Source organism: Mizuhopecten yessoensis, unplaced genomic scaffold (genome assembly GCF_002113885.1).
Source record: "Mizuhopecten yessoensis strain PY_sf001 unplaced genomic scaffold, ASM211388v2 scaffold5061, whole genome shotgun sequence".
Taxonomy (NCBI): Eukaryota; Metazoa; Mollusca; class Bivalvia; order Pectinida; family Pectinidae; genus Mizuhopecten; species Mizuhopecten yessoensis.
The window spans coordinates 525,373-543,921 of record NW_018405860.1 but is presented as its reverse complement, the minus strand read 5'-3'; the positions used below and the strand labels follow the sequence as shown (position 1 = coordinate 543,921).

Here is an 18,549-nt window from a genome sequence, read left to right as displayed (position 1 = left end):
ATACATATACAATAACTCACCAATATTAATACATATACAATAACTGACCAACACTGATACTTATACGATAACTGTCCAACACCACAATATATATACAATAACTGACCAACATCAGTACAGATACAATAACTGACCAATATTAATACATATACGATAACTGTCCAACACCACAATATATATACAATAACTGACCAACATCAGTACATATACAATAACTGACCAAGTCCAATACATATACGATAACTGTCCAACACCACAATATATATACAATAACTGACCAACATCAGTACAGATACAATAACTGACGAAGTCCAATACATATACGATAACTGTCCAACACCACAATATATATACAATAGCTGAACAACATCAGTATATATACAATAACTGACCAACTCCAATACATATATGATAACAGACCAACACCACAATATATATATATATACAGGAACTGACCAATATCACTCTTTTTGTATACGAAAACTGACCAAATCAAATAAATACTCGAGAACTCGAGAACCGACCAACAATATATATATATATAGAAAAAATAAAATTAACGACCGACTAAAAAACTAGCTGCTTTCACCCTTCACAGGGCTCTTCAGGTTTATACTTATACGATAACTGTCCAACACCACAATATATATACAATATATGTTTTTCAACATCTTCAAAACCTGAAGAGCCCTGTGAAGGGTGAAAGCAGCTAGTTTTTTAGTCGGTCGTTAATTTTATTTTTTCTATATTTACTTCCTTCACATGAACATTTAATCACATTTTATTATATATATATATATATATATATATATATACGAGAACTGACAGACATCTACATTTATGCAAAAAAGAAGTGCCGAACATCAGTATTTATAAACAACAACTGACTTTCACAAGTATATATACGAGAACTGATGTGTAAAGTATATATACGATAACTGACTTTCACAAGTATATATACGAGAACTGTCCACCATTAGCATATATAAGTTATAAGGATACATTTTATATACATTGCCTCACAATTAAATAGGTCTTCTCAATCGTTACCGTAAACGCTTGATGTTTTGAAGGACACACGTAAATACTACAACGATCCTGCTCTGTCGTTGGATTCACATTCAAAATCTAAATCACATTTTTTCCCCAGACATTTAACATTCAGTGCAGAAATCAATACGTTGTTATTTAATAGTATTTCTAAATAACTGTAGATGCTATCGTCGGGCTGATCGACAACAGATATCAGCATTACTCTAAATATCTACGAGACTAGAATATGTGTTCGCTTGATTAATGATCGATAAAACTCTAGTGATAATACTATCGAAGCTATATAAGGACAGGTACTTTACTTATATTGACTAATCATAAAGATCTAGTTATGACCATATCGTGTCTTCACCTGTTCTGGCAGTAGACGACAACATATTCCGATAACTATTCTTGCATTAATAATTTAAATGTATTTAAACTGCCAACCAATCCTACCAGATGAATATCTTTCGTGTTTAAAAGCATATTGACTTTAAAAAAGTTATAATTATGCATGAACGCCAATGGTTTTTATGATGGATTTTCCATGTACATGAATGCATACTCAATCAATATACTTTCAAGGAATGAAATATTATTACAGATCATACTGTCTATTCTTTATCATAATTGGAGAGTATTAAAAGAAGCTAAGGGTTGTGGGAGTGGTGAGATAACCAATTGACACCGTTGTTACTTCTGTATAGAGACTTACTCGACCCAAACGTCGCAGGTACAAAGGAACACACAAGGCCTGAAAAAAGAAACAAAAGGGTTATTATAGCAGGGTAAAACAGCCTCGCGTTTCTAAACTTTATAACACATATATCATAGACATATCTTTATAACATATATTTCATAGACACACTGAAGAGACATTATCAAATTGTTTTCCGTTCGTGCCAAAGTAACGCCGTGTCGTACTGTTACTGATCAGGCGTGACACCGATTAAATCTCAATCAGCACAATACAGGGACTCGTCTTACAGCTGGGCAAGGCTGTCAAACCGTGTACAGACATTTAAAGGTCTTACACAGAGGGGAAATTACCTCTACTGTACACATTATCAATGCGAACAAATTCTTAATTGTTGTAGTTAAGTGTGATTCCAAGCACTTATGTGACATCTATTGATAGACTATAATCAAACACATGTAGTCCTTCAACAACTTCAATACATACTAATAAGTAAACTTCTGAACAGTAACGGGGGACATAAAAAAAAAGCTCTCTGAACGACAATTTATGTGTGAGATTCACGATGTGTTTCTGTTGTTTTGACGTCACCCCGGTTTCTATTATATTGTGTTTTCCCTATAGAATTCCCATGTCGTTATGTATTGATAATTTAATTTGTGTGTGTTTTCTTCATTATACTTCAAACACTAGCTTATTATATTCTAAGTTATATCATATTCAAACTTTGTTTATAATACATCTTAATTTTCATAAACCTAACACTCTTTTACATACAAGATTATGTCATCTTACGCGATTCATAATAAGTATGAAAAACAGAACGACAACTATTCAGCTTTACTCTGTGTCATTGTCAACATTGGTATCAAGTCATAAACACGTTATGTGAGTAAAAGACTACTTCGTCAGATTAATACATGGTTTGTGCAGGTGGACTTTCGATTAGGTGTTTACGTTTACAAATATGAAGTTTCGTCCACCTCATGTGATTGTATGTTTCAATAAGTTGAAGACAAACATCCTTTCCTCAATAGCCGCAGAGATAGTCATCTGATAAAGTTTCAAGAATCCCTGTGACAGAACGTCGGTAGCTATACTTAACTAAGTCTGTGGAATATAGTGTCTACCTAAACAGAAGTGAAACCAGCTTGTCACAGAAGGAAAGCGTTTCTGTATACAAATACAACTTCTTATAATGAATATTTCACATTTCTATCTACGAAAAAGATGCGCCGAGTTAGTAACGGCTAGCTAGGTCTCCTAAGGAAACACAAACGACTGTCACAAGGACACCAGACAGACAGACCCATCGGAGAACATATTGAAACGTTTACAATAAAACAGTACATACATACTCTGTCAGTATTTTATTAAAGTAAAATTAAAAAAAATACATATCCCAGTGCCAAAACAAAAAATGGCAAAATCGGAACTTACAATAATCACTAAATATATGAAGTAGGGAGGTACCATTTAAGAGTTTTGAGAGTCGATCGCAGGAAGTCACACAATGGAAACACTTAACTGCATTGTAAGACCATTTCGTCCATTAAGTACTCAATGCTGATGCTAAACGTTAAGTATTGCAAATCTACGTTAAAAGTGTTGATGTTAAACCGAGGCAGACTTAATTTCAGCTGCAAGGTAACGGTAAAACTCAAAGTACATACAACAAGACAAAATTACAATGTTTGGTATGTCCAGAAGGTGCAACAAAATCAATAACACAGTAAAACGAGGAAACTGTTTCAGTCCAATACCTAGGCAATAACTTACTGGCTTCGGTATTTCAGTCCAATATCTAGGCAATAACTTATTGGCTTCGGTATTTCAGTCCAATACATAGGCAATAACTTACTGGCTTCGGTATTTCAGTCCAATACCTAGGCAATAACTTACTGGCTTCGGTATTTCAGTCCAATACCTAGGCAATAACTTACTGGCTTCGGTATTTCAGTCCAATACCTAGGCAATACATTATGGCTTCGGTATTTCAGTCCAATACCTAGGCAATAACTTATTGGCTTCGGTATTTCAGTCCAATACCTAGGCAATAACTTACTGGCTTCGGTATTTCAGTCCAATACCTAGGCAATAACTTACTGGCTTCGGTATTTCAGTCCAATACCTAGGCAATAACTTACTGGCTTCGGTATTTCAGTCCAATACCTAGGCAATAACTTACTGGCTTCGGTATTTCAGTCCAATACCTAGGCAATAACTTACTGGCTTCGGTATTTCAGTCCAATACCTAGGCAATAACTTACTGGCTTCGGTATTTCAGTCCAATACCTAGGCAATAACTTACTGGCTTCGGTATTTCAGTCCAATACCTAGGCAATAACTTACTGGCTTCGGTATTTCAGTCCAATACCTAGGCAATAACTTACTGGCTTCGGTATTTCAGTCCAATACCTAGGCAATAACTTACTGGCTTCGGTATTTCAGTCCAATACCTAGGCAATAACTTACTGGCTTCGGTATTTCAGTCCAATACCTAGGCAATAACTTACTGGCTTCGGTATTTCAGTCCAATACCTAGGCAATAACTTACTGGCTTCGGTATTTCAGTCCAATACCTAGGCAATAACTTACTGGCTTCGGTATTTCAGTCCAATACCTAGGCAATAACTTACTGGCTTCGGTATTTCAGTCCAATACCTAGGCAATAACTTACTGGCTTCGGTATTTCAGTCCAATACCTAGGCAATAACTTACTGGCTTCGGTATTTCAGTCCAATACCTAGGCAATAACTTACTGGCTTCGGTATTTCAGTCCAATACCTAGGCAATAACTTACTGGCTTCGGTATTTCAGTCCAATACCTAGGCAATAACTTACTGGCTTCGGTATTTCAGTCCAATACCTAGGCAATAACTTACTGGCTTCGGTATTTCAGTCCAATACCTAGGCAATAACTTACTGGCTTCGGTATTTCAGTCCAATACCTAGGCAATAACTTACTGGCTTCGGTATTTCAGTCCAATACCTAGGCAATAACTTACTGGCTTCGGTATTTCAGTCCAATACCTAGGCAATAACTTACTGGCTTCGGTATTTCAGTCCAATACCTAGGCAATAACTTACTGGCTTCGGTATTTCAGTCCAATACCTAGGCAATAACTTACTGGCTTCGGTATTTCAGTCCAATACCTAGGCAATAACTTACTGGCTTCGGTATTTCAGTCCAATACCTAGGCAATAACTTATTGGCTTCGGTATTTCAGTCCAATACATAGGCAATAACTTACTGGCTTCGGTATTTCAGTCCAATACCGAAGCCAGTAAGTTAATGCCTAAGTATTGGACTGACAACACAACCATAAGTAAGGTCACGTCCTCACAGCGAGAACTCGGGAAGGGACAACAAAACCACAAGTAAGGTCACGTCCTCACAGCGAGAGCTCTGGGAATGACAACAAAACCACAAGTAAGGTCACGTCCTCACAGCGACAGCTCTCGCAGTGACAACAAAACCACAAGTAAGGTCACGTCCTCACAGCGAGAGCTCTGGTAATGACAACAGGCAATAACTTACTGGCTTCGGTATTCAGTCCAATACTCAGGCAATAACTTACTGGCTTCGGTATTTCAGTCCAATATCTGGGCAATACCTTGCTGGCTTCGGTATTTCAGTCCAATAACTAGGCAATAACTTACTGGCTTCGGTATTCAGTCCAATACCTAGGCATTAACTTACTGGCTTCGGTATTTCAGTCCAATATCTAGGAAATAACTTACTGGCTTCGGTATTTCAGTCCAATGCCTAGGCAATAACTTACTGGCTTCGGTATTTCAGTCCAATACCTAGGCAATAACTTGCTGGCTTCGGTATTTCAGGCCAATACCTAGGCAATAACTTACTGGCTTCGGTATTCAGTCCAATACCTAGGCATTAACTTACTGGCTTCGGAATTGGACTGAAATACCGAAGCCAGCAAGGGATTGCCTAGATATTGGACTGAAATACCTAAGCCAGTAAGTTAATGCCTAAGTATTGGACTGAATACCGAAGCCATGAAGTTATTGCCTAGGTATTGGACTGAAATCCGAAAGCCATAATGTATTGCCTAGGTATTGGACTGAAATACCGAAGTCAATAAGTTATTGCCTAGGTATTGGACTGAAATCCGAAAGCCATAATGTATTGCCTAGGTATTGGACTGAAATACCGAAGGGTAGGGACAACAAAACCACAAGTAAGGTCACGTCCTCACAGCGAGAACTCGGGAAGGGACAACAAAACCACAAGTAAGGTCACGTCCTCACAGCGAGAGCTCTGGTAATGACAACAGGCAATAACTTACTGGCTTCGGTATTTCATTCCAATACCTAGGCAATAACTTACTGGCTTCGGTATTCAGTCCAATACTTAGGCATTAACTTACTGGCTTCGGTATTTCAGTCCAATATCTAGGCAATACCTTGCTGGCTTCGGTATTTCAGTCCAATATCTAGGCAATAACTTACTGGCTTCGGTATTTCAGTCCAATACCTAGGCATTAACTTACTGGCTTCGGTATTTCAGTCCAATACCTAGGCAATAACTTACTGGCTTCGGTATTTCAGTCCAATACCTAGGCAATAACTTACTGGCTTCGGTATTTCAGTCCAATACCTAGGCAATAACTTGCTGGCTTCGGTAAGAAATAGAAGGTAGAATCTAATCGGTATTTGTAATTGACTGTCGTTTTGTTGTTACGTTAAGGTAAGTTCCATGTTGAACGCCTCTGAAGCGTTACACCAAACTTTGATTCAGCAGTCGTGTGCGTTATAAACCTGTATAATATTAGTGGGAAACCAGTTTATTTTGTCTACAAGTGTTATGGTCCCCATAAGAATCTTTGCAGGGAAATATGCTTTTTCTCTGTGTGATACGTTGGTCCTTGTTTCTGATTCTGCTCATCAGAGTGACTTGTGGTTTTGTTGTCATTACCAGAGCTCTCGCTGTGAGGTCGTGACATTACTTGTGGTTTTGTTGTCACTGCCAGAGCTCTCGCTGTGAGGACGTGACCTTACTTGTGGTTTTGTTGTCCCTACCCGAGTTCTCGCTGTGAGGACGTGACCTTACTTGTGGTTTTGTTGTCATTACCAGAGCTCTCGCTATGAGGTCGTGACATTACTTGTGGTTTTGTTGTCACTGCCAGAGCTCTCGCTGTGAGGACGTGACCTTACTTGTGGTTTTGTTGTCATTACCAGAGCTCTCGCTGTGAGGACGTGACCTTACTTGTGGTTTTGTTGTCATTACCAGAGCTCTCGCTGTGAGGACGTGACCTTACTTGTGGTTTTGTTGTCATTACCAGAGCTCTCGCTGTGAGGACGTGACCTTACTTGTGGTTTTGTTGTCATTACCAGAGCTCTCGCTGTGAGGACGTGACCTTACTTGTGGTTTTGTTGTCATTACCAGAGCTCTCGCTGTGAGGACGTGACCTTACTTGTGGTTTTGTTGTCATTACCAGAGCTCTCGCTGTGAGGACGTGACCTTACTTGTGGTTTTGTTGTCATTACCAGAGCTCTCGCTGTGAGGACGTGACCTTACTTGTGGTTTTGTTGTCATTACCAGAGCTCTCGCTGTGAGGACGTGACCTTACTTGTGGTTTTGTTGTCATTACCAGAGCTCTCGCTGTGAGGACGTGACCTTACTTGTGGTTTTGTTGTCCCTACCAGAGCTCTCGCTGTGAGGACGTGACCTTACTTGTGGTTTTGTTGTCACTGCCAGAGTTCTCGCTGTGAGGACGTGACCTTACTTGTGGTTTTGTTGTCACTGCCAGAGTTCTCGCTGTGAGGACGTGACATTACTTGTGGTTTTGTTGTCCCTACCAGAGCTCTCGCTGTGAGGACGTGACCTTACTTGTGGTTTTGTTGTACCTACGCGAGTTCTCGCTGTGAGGACGGGGGCTTACTTGTGGTTTTGTTGTCCCCACCAGAGCTCTCGCTGTGAGGTCGTGACCTTACTTGTGGTTTTGTTCTCCCTACCCGAGCTCTCGCTGTGAGGACGTGATCTTACTTGTGGTTTTGTTGTACCTACGCGAGTTCTCGCTGTGAGGACGTGACCTTACTTGTGGTTTTGTTGTCATTACCAGAGCTCTCGATTTGAGGTCGTGACATTACAGGGACTCGATTTAGATGGCATGGCTGGTATCATTGATGAATAGAAGACACTTACCCTTCCGGAATACCTGGTTTTAATTTCTTTGTACTTCGTGTCCATCTAAATCATTTCTTTATTTATAGATTAAGATTTTGTCCTAGTTTAATCGATTTTGAGTTCGAAATGTGGTTTTGTTGACACTTCGATATTCTCTTGTTTTTTTATACAGTCGGACTTTCGTGTCCAAATGGATTCAACATGTGCAAAATGCACCACATCGTCAACTCATACAGACTAAACCTTGTTCCTGATAAACCAGCTTCTTATTGCCAGACTCCTACAAATAGGGACATTATTTATGTCAAAATGATCAGGTATTGAAATAGATCTGGATTGACAACAAAATATGACCATTTGGTTAGCATTTTGTTAATACATTCGCTAACTAATTTTGACAAAAGCCGGAACATTTATTGTACGTTTTATTAGTTAACGTTAAATGATTGTTTCTAATAAGTGAATGATTCGAGAGAGGATATATTTTTTCTAGAAACGGATCTGGTCATGTGCTATGTACCATTACCATTCAAACCTTTCACGAACTGAGTAGATAGTGTTATATTAGTAATGGCTACTTAGACCGTATTAAACACCTAAACTTACTCAAAACTAAAATTATTTTAGACTACATAAATCGACATATGACCCACTAGCATTACGCGTGCTATATGAACCTCTGACAGCACACGTGATCTTTGAACCTCTAACCTACACATGTACTTATAGATGTATACCTTATGTTTCAAGCCAACGTTAATTGTTAATGTTTACTATCTGTTATTGATTGAAATTTAGGGAAAGATCTTACAAAGGCTTAGCTATTGATTTGAGAAAACATTGAAAAAATGAATGAGAGTTAAACTTTTGTATGCCTGACATGCTGGTGGTTGATCGCTGGTGGTGTAGGAGGGTGTGTAGATTATAATATGTACACTAATACCATTGACAGAGATTATCCTACATATAGTACATACTGACTCGGATCAGCTAATCGTCAGCTTAACACCGACCAGACAATTAATGCTAACTCCCACTAGTTACTTACAGAGCCAGAGATATTTTAGGTATCACATCAGTGTGTATGTAGTATACCTCCTACGGTTAAATTACTAGATATCAGAAGAACAAAGGAGCCAGCTTCTTTTTCTGTTTCATTGTTTACGCTTTCTGTATTAGTCATGTTTATTAGATTAAACAATACGTAATCGTGGTATAGACACTTAAATCTTAAGCTAATGTTTGTCTGCTATAGTCAAACGCGTAAATTTGTGACGTTATAAGCGCCTTTTCCCTTTTGCTGTTTTTCATAGATGTATCGAAACGCCTTAGCTATGTTTTTATGCACCCGTCATAAAATGGGGGGCATATAGTATTGCCCATGTCCGTCACGTCCCGTCCCGTCGCGTCCCGTCCCGATTCAATGTAAACACCCGTCCCGTCGCGTCCCGTCCCGTCCCGATTCAATGTAAACACTTAAAACTGTAAACAGATTTTGGTCAAACTTTATACAAAGGTCAAGTATGAGTATACTTCGGACATCGTTGTGTTTCATGGATCCAAGGTCAATGCCAAGGTCACACTTGCTATATATGGAAAATCATCAACTGATTCAATTTAAACACTTAGCAACTTCATTCTTTCATGGATTTTGGTCAAACTTTATGCAAAGGTCAAGTATGAGTATACTTCTGACATTGTTGTGTTTCAGAGTGCCAAGGTCAAGGCCAATATCACTGTTGCTATATATAGAAAAATCATCAACTGATTCAATTTAAAGACTTAGCAACTTCATTCTTTCACGGATTTTGGTCAAACTTTATATAAAAGTGAAATATGGGTATACCTCTGACATCCTTGTGTTTCAGGATGGTAATAACATACAGAAAAAACATATGAATATTAAAATCAACTTATCAACTTTAAGTGTAGTACCTTGTGTGTGTGCATGTTTCAGGGTATCAACATCAAAGTAGTTGTAACTTTTTATAGGACACTGAAACTAATTTCACAAGGCAGCGGGGGCATTTATGTCTTACAGACACTTTTTAGCTTTTACACATGAAACCTTAACGGACGAAATGCAGTAAAGCGTTAACTTTGTTTGACTTTCTGCATCAAAACCTTTTTTTTTATAGAAATAATTGTACGGTCGTCATCTCGACCTGATTCTAGTATACGAGTGTTCAGTGCTTATCATACAGTTACACTTGTTTACTCTGTTCCGATGCTGACCTTTAAACTTAACTCTGTCTTAATGTTGACCAATACATTTTATTTCATATCTCCTTGATAACCTAATTAATTCATTTTATATATCCATGATGTGACCTATATATTCATTTTATATCTCTTCGATGACCTAAATATTTCATTTTATATATCCATGATGACCTATATATTCATTTTATATCTCCTTGATGACCTAAATATGTCATTTTATATATCCATGATGACCTATATATTCATTTAATATCCCAATGATGACCTATATATTGCATTTTCTATATCAACGATGACCTATTTGATGATGACCTATATATTTAATGACTTGATGACCTATATTTCATATCTCCATGATGATCTATGAATTACATGTTACATATCTATGATCACATACATATCTTAAGTCTCAATAATGACCTATATATTTTAAGTTTCTATGAAGACCTATATATTTTAGGTTTCTATGATTACCTATATATTTTAGGTTTCTATGATGACCTATACATTTTATGTTTCTATGAAGAAATATATATATTTTATGTTACAATGATGACCTATATATTTTATGTTTCTATAATTACCTATATATTTTATGTTTCTATGAAGACCTATATATTTAATGTTTCTATGATTATCTATTTATTTCAAGTTTCTATGATGACCTATATAGTTTATGTTTTTATGATGACCTATATATTTCATGTTTCTATGATGACCTATATATTTTAAGTTCCTATGATGAACTATATATTTTATGTTTTTATGATGACCTATATATTTCATGTTTCTATGATGACCTATATATTTCATGTTTCTATGATGACCTATATATTTTAAGTTTCTATGATGACCTATACATTTTATGTTTCTATGAAGACCTATATATTTTAGGCTTCTATGAAGACCTATATATTTTAGGTTTCTATGATGACCTATATATTTTAGGTTTCTATGATGACCTATATATTTTATGTTTCTATGATGACCGATATATTTTAAGTTTCTATGATGACCTATATATTTTATGTTTCTATGAAGATCTATATATTTTATGCTTCTATGATTACCTATATATTTTATGTTTCTATGAAGACCTATATATTTTATGTTTCTATGATTATCTATATATTTCATGTTTCTATGATGACCTATATATTTTAAGTTCCTATGAAGATCTATATATTTTAAGTTCCTATGATGACCTATATATTTTATGTTTTTATGATAACCTATATATTTTATGTTTCTATGATGACCTATATATTTTAAGTTTCTATGATTACCTTTATATTCTAAGTTTCTATGATGACCTATATATTTTAAGTTTCTATGAAGATCTATATATTTTAAGTTTCTATGAAGACCTATATATTTTCAGTTTCTATGATGACCTATATATTTTATGTTTCTATGATGACCTATATATTTTATGTTTCTATGATGACCTATATATTTTATGTTTCTATGATTACCTATATATTTTATGTTTCTATGATGACCTATATATTTTATGTTTCTATGATGACCTATATATTTTATGTTTCTATGATGACCTATATATTTTATGTTTCTATGATGACCTATATATTTTATGTTTCTATGATGACCTATATATTTTATGTTTCTATGATGACCTATATATTTTATGTTTCTATGATGACCTATATATTTTATGTTTCTATGATGACCTATATATTTTATGTTTCTATGATGACCTATATATTTTATGTTTCTATGATGACCTATATATTTTATGTTTCTATGATGACCTATATATTTTATGTTTCTATGATGACCTATATATTTTATGTTTCTATGATGACCTATATATTTTATGTTTCTATGATGACCTATATATTTTATGTTTCTATGATGACCTATATATTTTATGTTTCTATGATGACCTATATATTTTATGTTTCTATGATGACCTATAGATTTTAAGTGTCTATGATGACCTATATATTCTAAGTTTCTATGATGACCTATACATTTTATGTTTTTTATGATGACCTATATATTTTATGTTTCTATGATGACCTATATATTTTATGTTTCTATGATGACCTATATATTCTATGTTTCTATGATGACCTATTCATTTTATGTTTTTATGATGACCTATATATTTTATGTTTCTATGATGACCTATATATTTTATGTTTCTATGATGACCAATATATTTTAGGTTTCTATGATGACCTATATATTCTAAGTTTCTATGATTACCTATATATTTTGTGTTTCTATGATAACCTATATATTTTATGTTTCTATGCATGATTACCTATATATCTTAAGTTTCTATGATGACCTATATATTTTATGTTTCTATGATGACCAATATATTTTCAGTTTCTATGATGACCTATATATTTTAAGTTTCTATGATGGCCTATATATTTTATGTTTCTATGATTACCTATATATTTTATGTTTCCTTGAAGACCTATATATTTTATGTTTCTATGATTATCTATATATTTCATGTTTCTATGATGACCTATATATTTTAAGTTTCTATGATAACCTATATATTTTATGTTTTTATGATTACCTATATATTTTATATTTTTCTATGATGACCTATATATTTTAAGTTTCTATGATGACCTATATATTTTAAATTTCTATGATGACCTTTATATTTTCAGTTTCTATGATGACCTATATATTTTATGTTTCTATGATTACCTATATATTTTATGTTTTCATGAAGACCTTTATATTTTATGTTTCTATGATGACCTATATATTTTATGTTTCTATGATTACCTATATATTTTATGTTTTTATGAAGACCTTTATATTTTATGTTTCTATGATGACCTATATATTTTATGTTTCTATGATTACCTATATATTTTATGTTTTTATGAAGACCTTTATATTTTATGTTTCTATGATGACCTATATATTTTATGTTTCTATGATTACCTATATATTTTATGTTTCTATGATGACCTATATATTTTAAGTTTCTATGATGACCTATATATTTTATGTTTCTATGATGACCTATATATTTTATGTTTCTATGATTACCTATATATTTTATGTTTCTATGATGACCTATATATTTTAAGTTTCTATGATGACCTATATATTTTATGTTTCTATGATGACCTATATATTTTATGTTTCTATGATTACCTATATATTTTATGTTTCTATGATGACCTATATATTTTATGTTTCTATGATTACCTATATATTTTATGTTTCTATGATGACCTATATATTTTAAGTTTCTATGATGACCTATATATTTTATGTTTCTATGATGACCTATATATTTTATGTTTCTATGATTACCTATATATTTTATGTTTCTATGATGACCTATATATTTTAAGTTTCTATGATGACCTATATATTTTAAGTTTCTATGATGACCTATATATTTTAAGTTTCTATGATTGCCTATATATTTTATGTTTCTATGATTACCTATATATTTTATGTTTCTATGATGACCTATATATTTTAAGTGTCTATGATTACCTATACATTTTAAGTTTCTATGATGACCTATATATTTTATGTTTCTATGATTACCTATATATCTTATGTTTTCATGAAGACCTATATATTTTATGTTTCTATGATGACCTATATATTTTATGTTTCTATGATTACCTATATATTTTAAGTTTCTATGATGACCTATATATTTTAAGTGTTTATGATGACCTATCCATTTTAAGTTTTTATGATTACCTATATATTTTAAGTTTCTATGATACCCTATGAATTTTAAGTTAATATGATTACCTATATATTTCAAGTTTCTATGATGACCTTTACATTTTCAGTTTCTATGATGACCTATATATTTTAAGTTTCTATGATTACCTATATATTTTATGTTTCTATGATGACCAATATATTTTAAGTTTCTATGATGACCTTTATATTCTAGGTTTCTATGATGACCTATATATTTTAAGTTTCTATGAAGATCTATATATTTTAAGTTTCTATGAAGACCTATATATTTTCAGTTTCTATGATGACCTATATATTTTCAGTTTCTATGATGACCTATATATTTTATGTTTCTATGATGACCTATATATTTTATGTTTCTATGATGACCTATATATTTTATGTTTCTATGATGACCTATATATTTTATGTTTCTATGATGACCTATATATTTTATGTTTCTATGATGACCTATATATTTTATGTTTCTATGATGACCTATATATTTTATGTTTCTATGATGACCTATATATTTTATGTTTCTATGATGACCTATATATTTTATGTTTCTATGATGACCTATATATTTTATGTTTCTATGATGACCTATATATTTTATGTTTCTATGATGACCTATATATTTTATGTTTCTATGATGACCTATATATTTTATGTTTCTATGATGACCTATATATTTTATGTTTCTATGATGACCTATATATTTTATGTTTCTATGATGACCTATATATTTTATGTTTCTATGATGACCTATATATTTTATGTTGCTATGATAACCTATATATTTTAAGTGTTTATGATTACCTATATATTTTATGTTTCTATGATGACCTATATACTTTATGTTTCTATGATTACCTATATATTTTAAGTTTCTATGATGACCTATATATTTTAAGTGTCTATGATGACCTATCCATTTTAAGTTTTTATGATTACCTGTATATTTTAAGTTTCTATGATAACCTATGTATTTTAAGTTTCTATGAAGACCTATATATTTTAAGTTTCTATGATGACCTATATATTTTATGTTTATATGATTACCTATACATTTTTTGTTTTAATGATTACCTATATATTTTATGTTTATGACAACGAACTTTGATTTTGTCCCTGTGTATTGACGATGTAGTATTTTTTCTGTTTACATTAGAGAAGCCACTAAACAGCCATAGAAAAGTGCGACATTGAGTTAATATTAGGTCTATAAGATGTTGTGTATACTCGTTAGACACGAGGCCGGAGGCACAGATAGTATCATGGTCCTACTGATATGATCTATGAGAGTCAAAAGTTTAAATGGTCACATGATATAATATTACGTTTTGTTAGCACTTTTTTTAAATAACGTTCGTTTTCAATCATTTGTTTAATTATAGAGTGGACTTATACACTGACCAGAATTGGAAGTAAGCCTTTAATCACGTTTTACGACCCACCTTTTTGGAAGTTATCCAAATAAGTGGTCAAGGGAATAATTCATTGGCTAATAGTTTTACTTATGGACGGACCATTGACCCCGATGTACTTTGTGACGCATTACACATGGTAAAAAATGAAACAAAGACTTGTCAAAAATCATGTATAACTATACGTGTTTCACATGTATGGATATAGTGGTCTACTCAAAAAGGAATATCGATGCAGTAAAGTAATCAGATGGACTGAAACGATTTTTGATAACTATTTTGACAAAAATGGTAGGAATCATGCCAAATGATTTTGTACATCCTGAAATAAACTGCGCATGTAGTGAGAGGATGTACATACACATAAAGATGCCATCAACACATATGACACATTCATAGACACGACAGGAAATGGGGAGATATCAGCAGTAAGGCAATGTTGACAATAGGGTTCTAAGTGGGTGAAGTAAGAAAGTGAAAAACTACCACATCGTCATCAATACACAGAGAGACAAAATCCAAACACAAGTAAGATAAAAACTAATATACAATAGGTATTAAAGAGATACGAGTCAATATGATATAGATAATCTTCTCCCCATAAAAACCGAAGGGAAACCCGGAATACATGTCCTGTGCACATCCAACACATTGCATCCCGTTAGATTCAGGAACGTACGTAAGTATCCCACAATCAAACTATGAGCAAGGCTTTAATCAAAGATATAGGTGTCAGGTAGGTCATGTTTAGTGATCACAATTACTTTAGAGTAGATAAAGGTAAGGTCGCCAGCGAGCTTATTGGTAAACGTAAACTACCCTTAACATTCTGATACTAAACAAAGGCACTGGATTGATAACGCAGCAATGTCATTGAACCTCCTTAGAAAGAGGATGATATGTCACCAGTGACACAAATAAGTCATCTATCGTGAAGTTTATTATTGTCTTTTTTGTCATAGAATTTGGTAGTGGGTGATCATTGTCAAACTCAAGGTAAATGTCAAGGTGTGAAGTTGTAGAGTTGGTGTTTGATTTGTTTAATACAACGCTATCAAGGAAAAAGACAAATGGAAGGAGTTCTTAATCAACGATAAAGTATCACCAATATATCTAAATATTACAGGAAATGATCAAGCAAATAGATATAGTATTTTCTTACACAAGCATTGTTTCTAATTCAGCTTCCCATTATAAATACAGTATTCTGCTGGAATATTCACCAACCATATTCAATTGAAATGTTGTCGACAATTTTTTTAATTTTATTCAGACAATATTATCCTAAATGTGCAGAAAGGTTTTGGTGCATTTGTTTCTAATATATTTCTAATATATTAACTCTTTTATCAGACTTGGTCTCTTTTCAACCAAGTTTACACATATATAGATACTCTAATTTGTTTGGCATTGTGTATAACCTTCTGACTGACTGTGTACCTATAAGGCATTGTGTATAGCCTTCTAACCGACTGTGTACCTATAAGGCATTGTGTATAGCCTTCTAACCGATTGTGTACCTATAAGGCATACCAGCTGTGTCGTATTGGCACACGTTTGTTGATGATGTTCATTGCCTTTCAGGAGAGGGAAACTCTAACCCTAACCCTAACCCTAAATCTTAAGTGTTTAATTGGCACATTATATAAGTATTATATTTTTAAGTTTATTAAATTGATATAAGTATTCTCTGAAATAAACTTGTTGCTGACGCTAAGTGGTATTACTTTTTGTGACACCTGTACTTTTTGTGTTACCTGTACTTTTTTGTGATACCTGTTGTTTTTTTTTTGTAATACCTGTACTTTTTGTAATATCTGTACTTTTTGTAATACCTTGTACTTTTTATAATACCTGTACTTTTTGTGTTACCTGTACTTTTTTGTGATACCTGTACTTTTTTGTAATACCTGTACTTTTTGTAATACCTGTAGCTTTTGAGATACCTTGTACTTTTTGAGATACACGTACTATAGTGCTTTCTACAGCAACTCACCTCAGCTAAAAGGTATTTTTTTTTTATGAAAATGGTAATTAACGATAAAAACACCAACCTTTTTGTATAACCATATGAAGACCATTTACAATATAGATTTCAATATTTCAATCATCCTAGTATGTTTGAGTAATGAGCGCTACACATCGGTTTTCAATCACACTTACTGGAAATCATTAGCAGCATACAGAAGTGCAGTTATCCCCGTCAATATCTGTCTCACAAAGCGGACACTATATGTCTTTGTCAGTAGTGAATTGTTAACTAATGCAGGTGACCTAAAGGTTATTCAGTGGATGGTTTGATTGCTAGAACAACCATGAACGCGTCTTTTGTTGTGACTGTTGTTATGCTGTAAGTAGATCATAATACACACACAAAGCGATACAAAGGCAGCTGAAGACTTCACTTAAAGGGCTCAATTACGGTGATCCGTTCTTAACGATCCCTCTATAGGTTAGTATTGTACTTATCGTGTACGATCCCTCTATAGATTGGTATTGTACTTATCGTGTACGATCCCTCTATAGATTGGTGTTGTACATATCGTGTACGATAACTAAATGAACAGATACTAAAAGCATAAAGCTTTAACAGATGAAAATCAAATGCCGTAGTTCTGAACTGTATTTATGTTTACAGAAGTATTGGATAGTAATTTTTCTACTCAAATACGTACGTAGCCAGCTATTACGTCAAATACGTACGTAGCCAGCTATTACGTCAAATACTATGATGACGTATTACTACTTTACTCTGTTGTATTGTATAGATAGCATTAATTCAATCTAAAATAGAAAAACAAATCCACGGAGACCAGGTTCATCAAAGGGTAAGCGTTTCGTGCACATATGTGGTAGCGACAATGATTTATCCCGTAAAATCATCAAAAACTGTGTAGATGACCATACATGCTCTTCGATAACATGAATAGTTCTTTATTCACGGTAGACACAGAAATCAAAAAAGATGAACGTACAGTTAGGAGAAGACCGTAAAAATATCTTCATGTTAGACTGGAGCAGCCCCTGTAAACCTCCCAGACTAAGTAGTGTAATGGGTAACAGACTGGAGCAGCTCCTGTAAACCTCCTAGACTAAGTAGTGTAATGGGTAACAGACTGGAGCAGCCCCTGTAAACCTCCCAGACATTGTAGTGTAATGGGTAACAGACTGGAGCAGCTCCTGTAAACCTCCAAGACTAAGTATTGTAATGGGTATCAGACAGGAGCAGCCCCTGTAAACCTCCCAGACTAAGTAGTGTAATGGGTAACAGACTGGAGCAGCCCCTGTAAACCTCCCAGACT

At 33.8% G+C, this 18,549-nt stretch overlaps 1 protein-coding gene across 2 annotated transcripts in view; it reads right to left on the bottom strand.

Moving 5' to 3' along the window:
* Nucleotides 1-18,549, bottom strand: part of LOC110450182 (membrane frizzled-related protein-like) — a 63,760-nt gene that overhangs the window by 10,338 nt on the left and 34,873 nt on the right. For both annotated transcript variants that reach the window (XR_002462941.1, XM_021497489.1), the window contains exon 2: nt 1,751-1,789. Coding sequence is in view for 1 of the 2 variants with exons in the window: in XM_021497489.1 (XP_021353164.1) it covers nt 1,751-1,789 (39 nt within the window). In the remaining variant the exon portion in view is untranslated. The remainder of the gene's footprint in view (nt 1-1,750; nt 1,790-18,549) is intronic.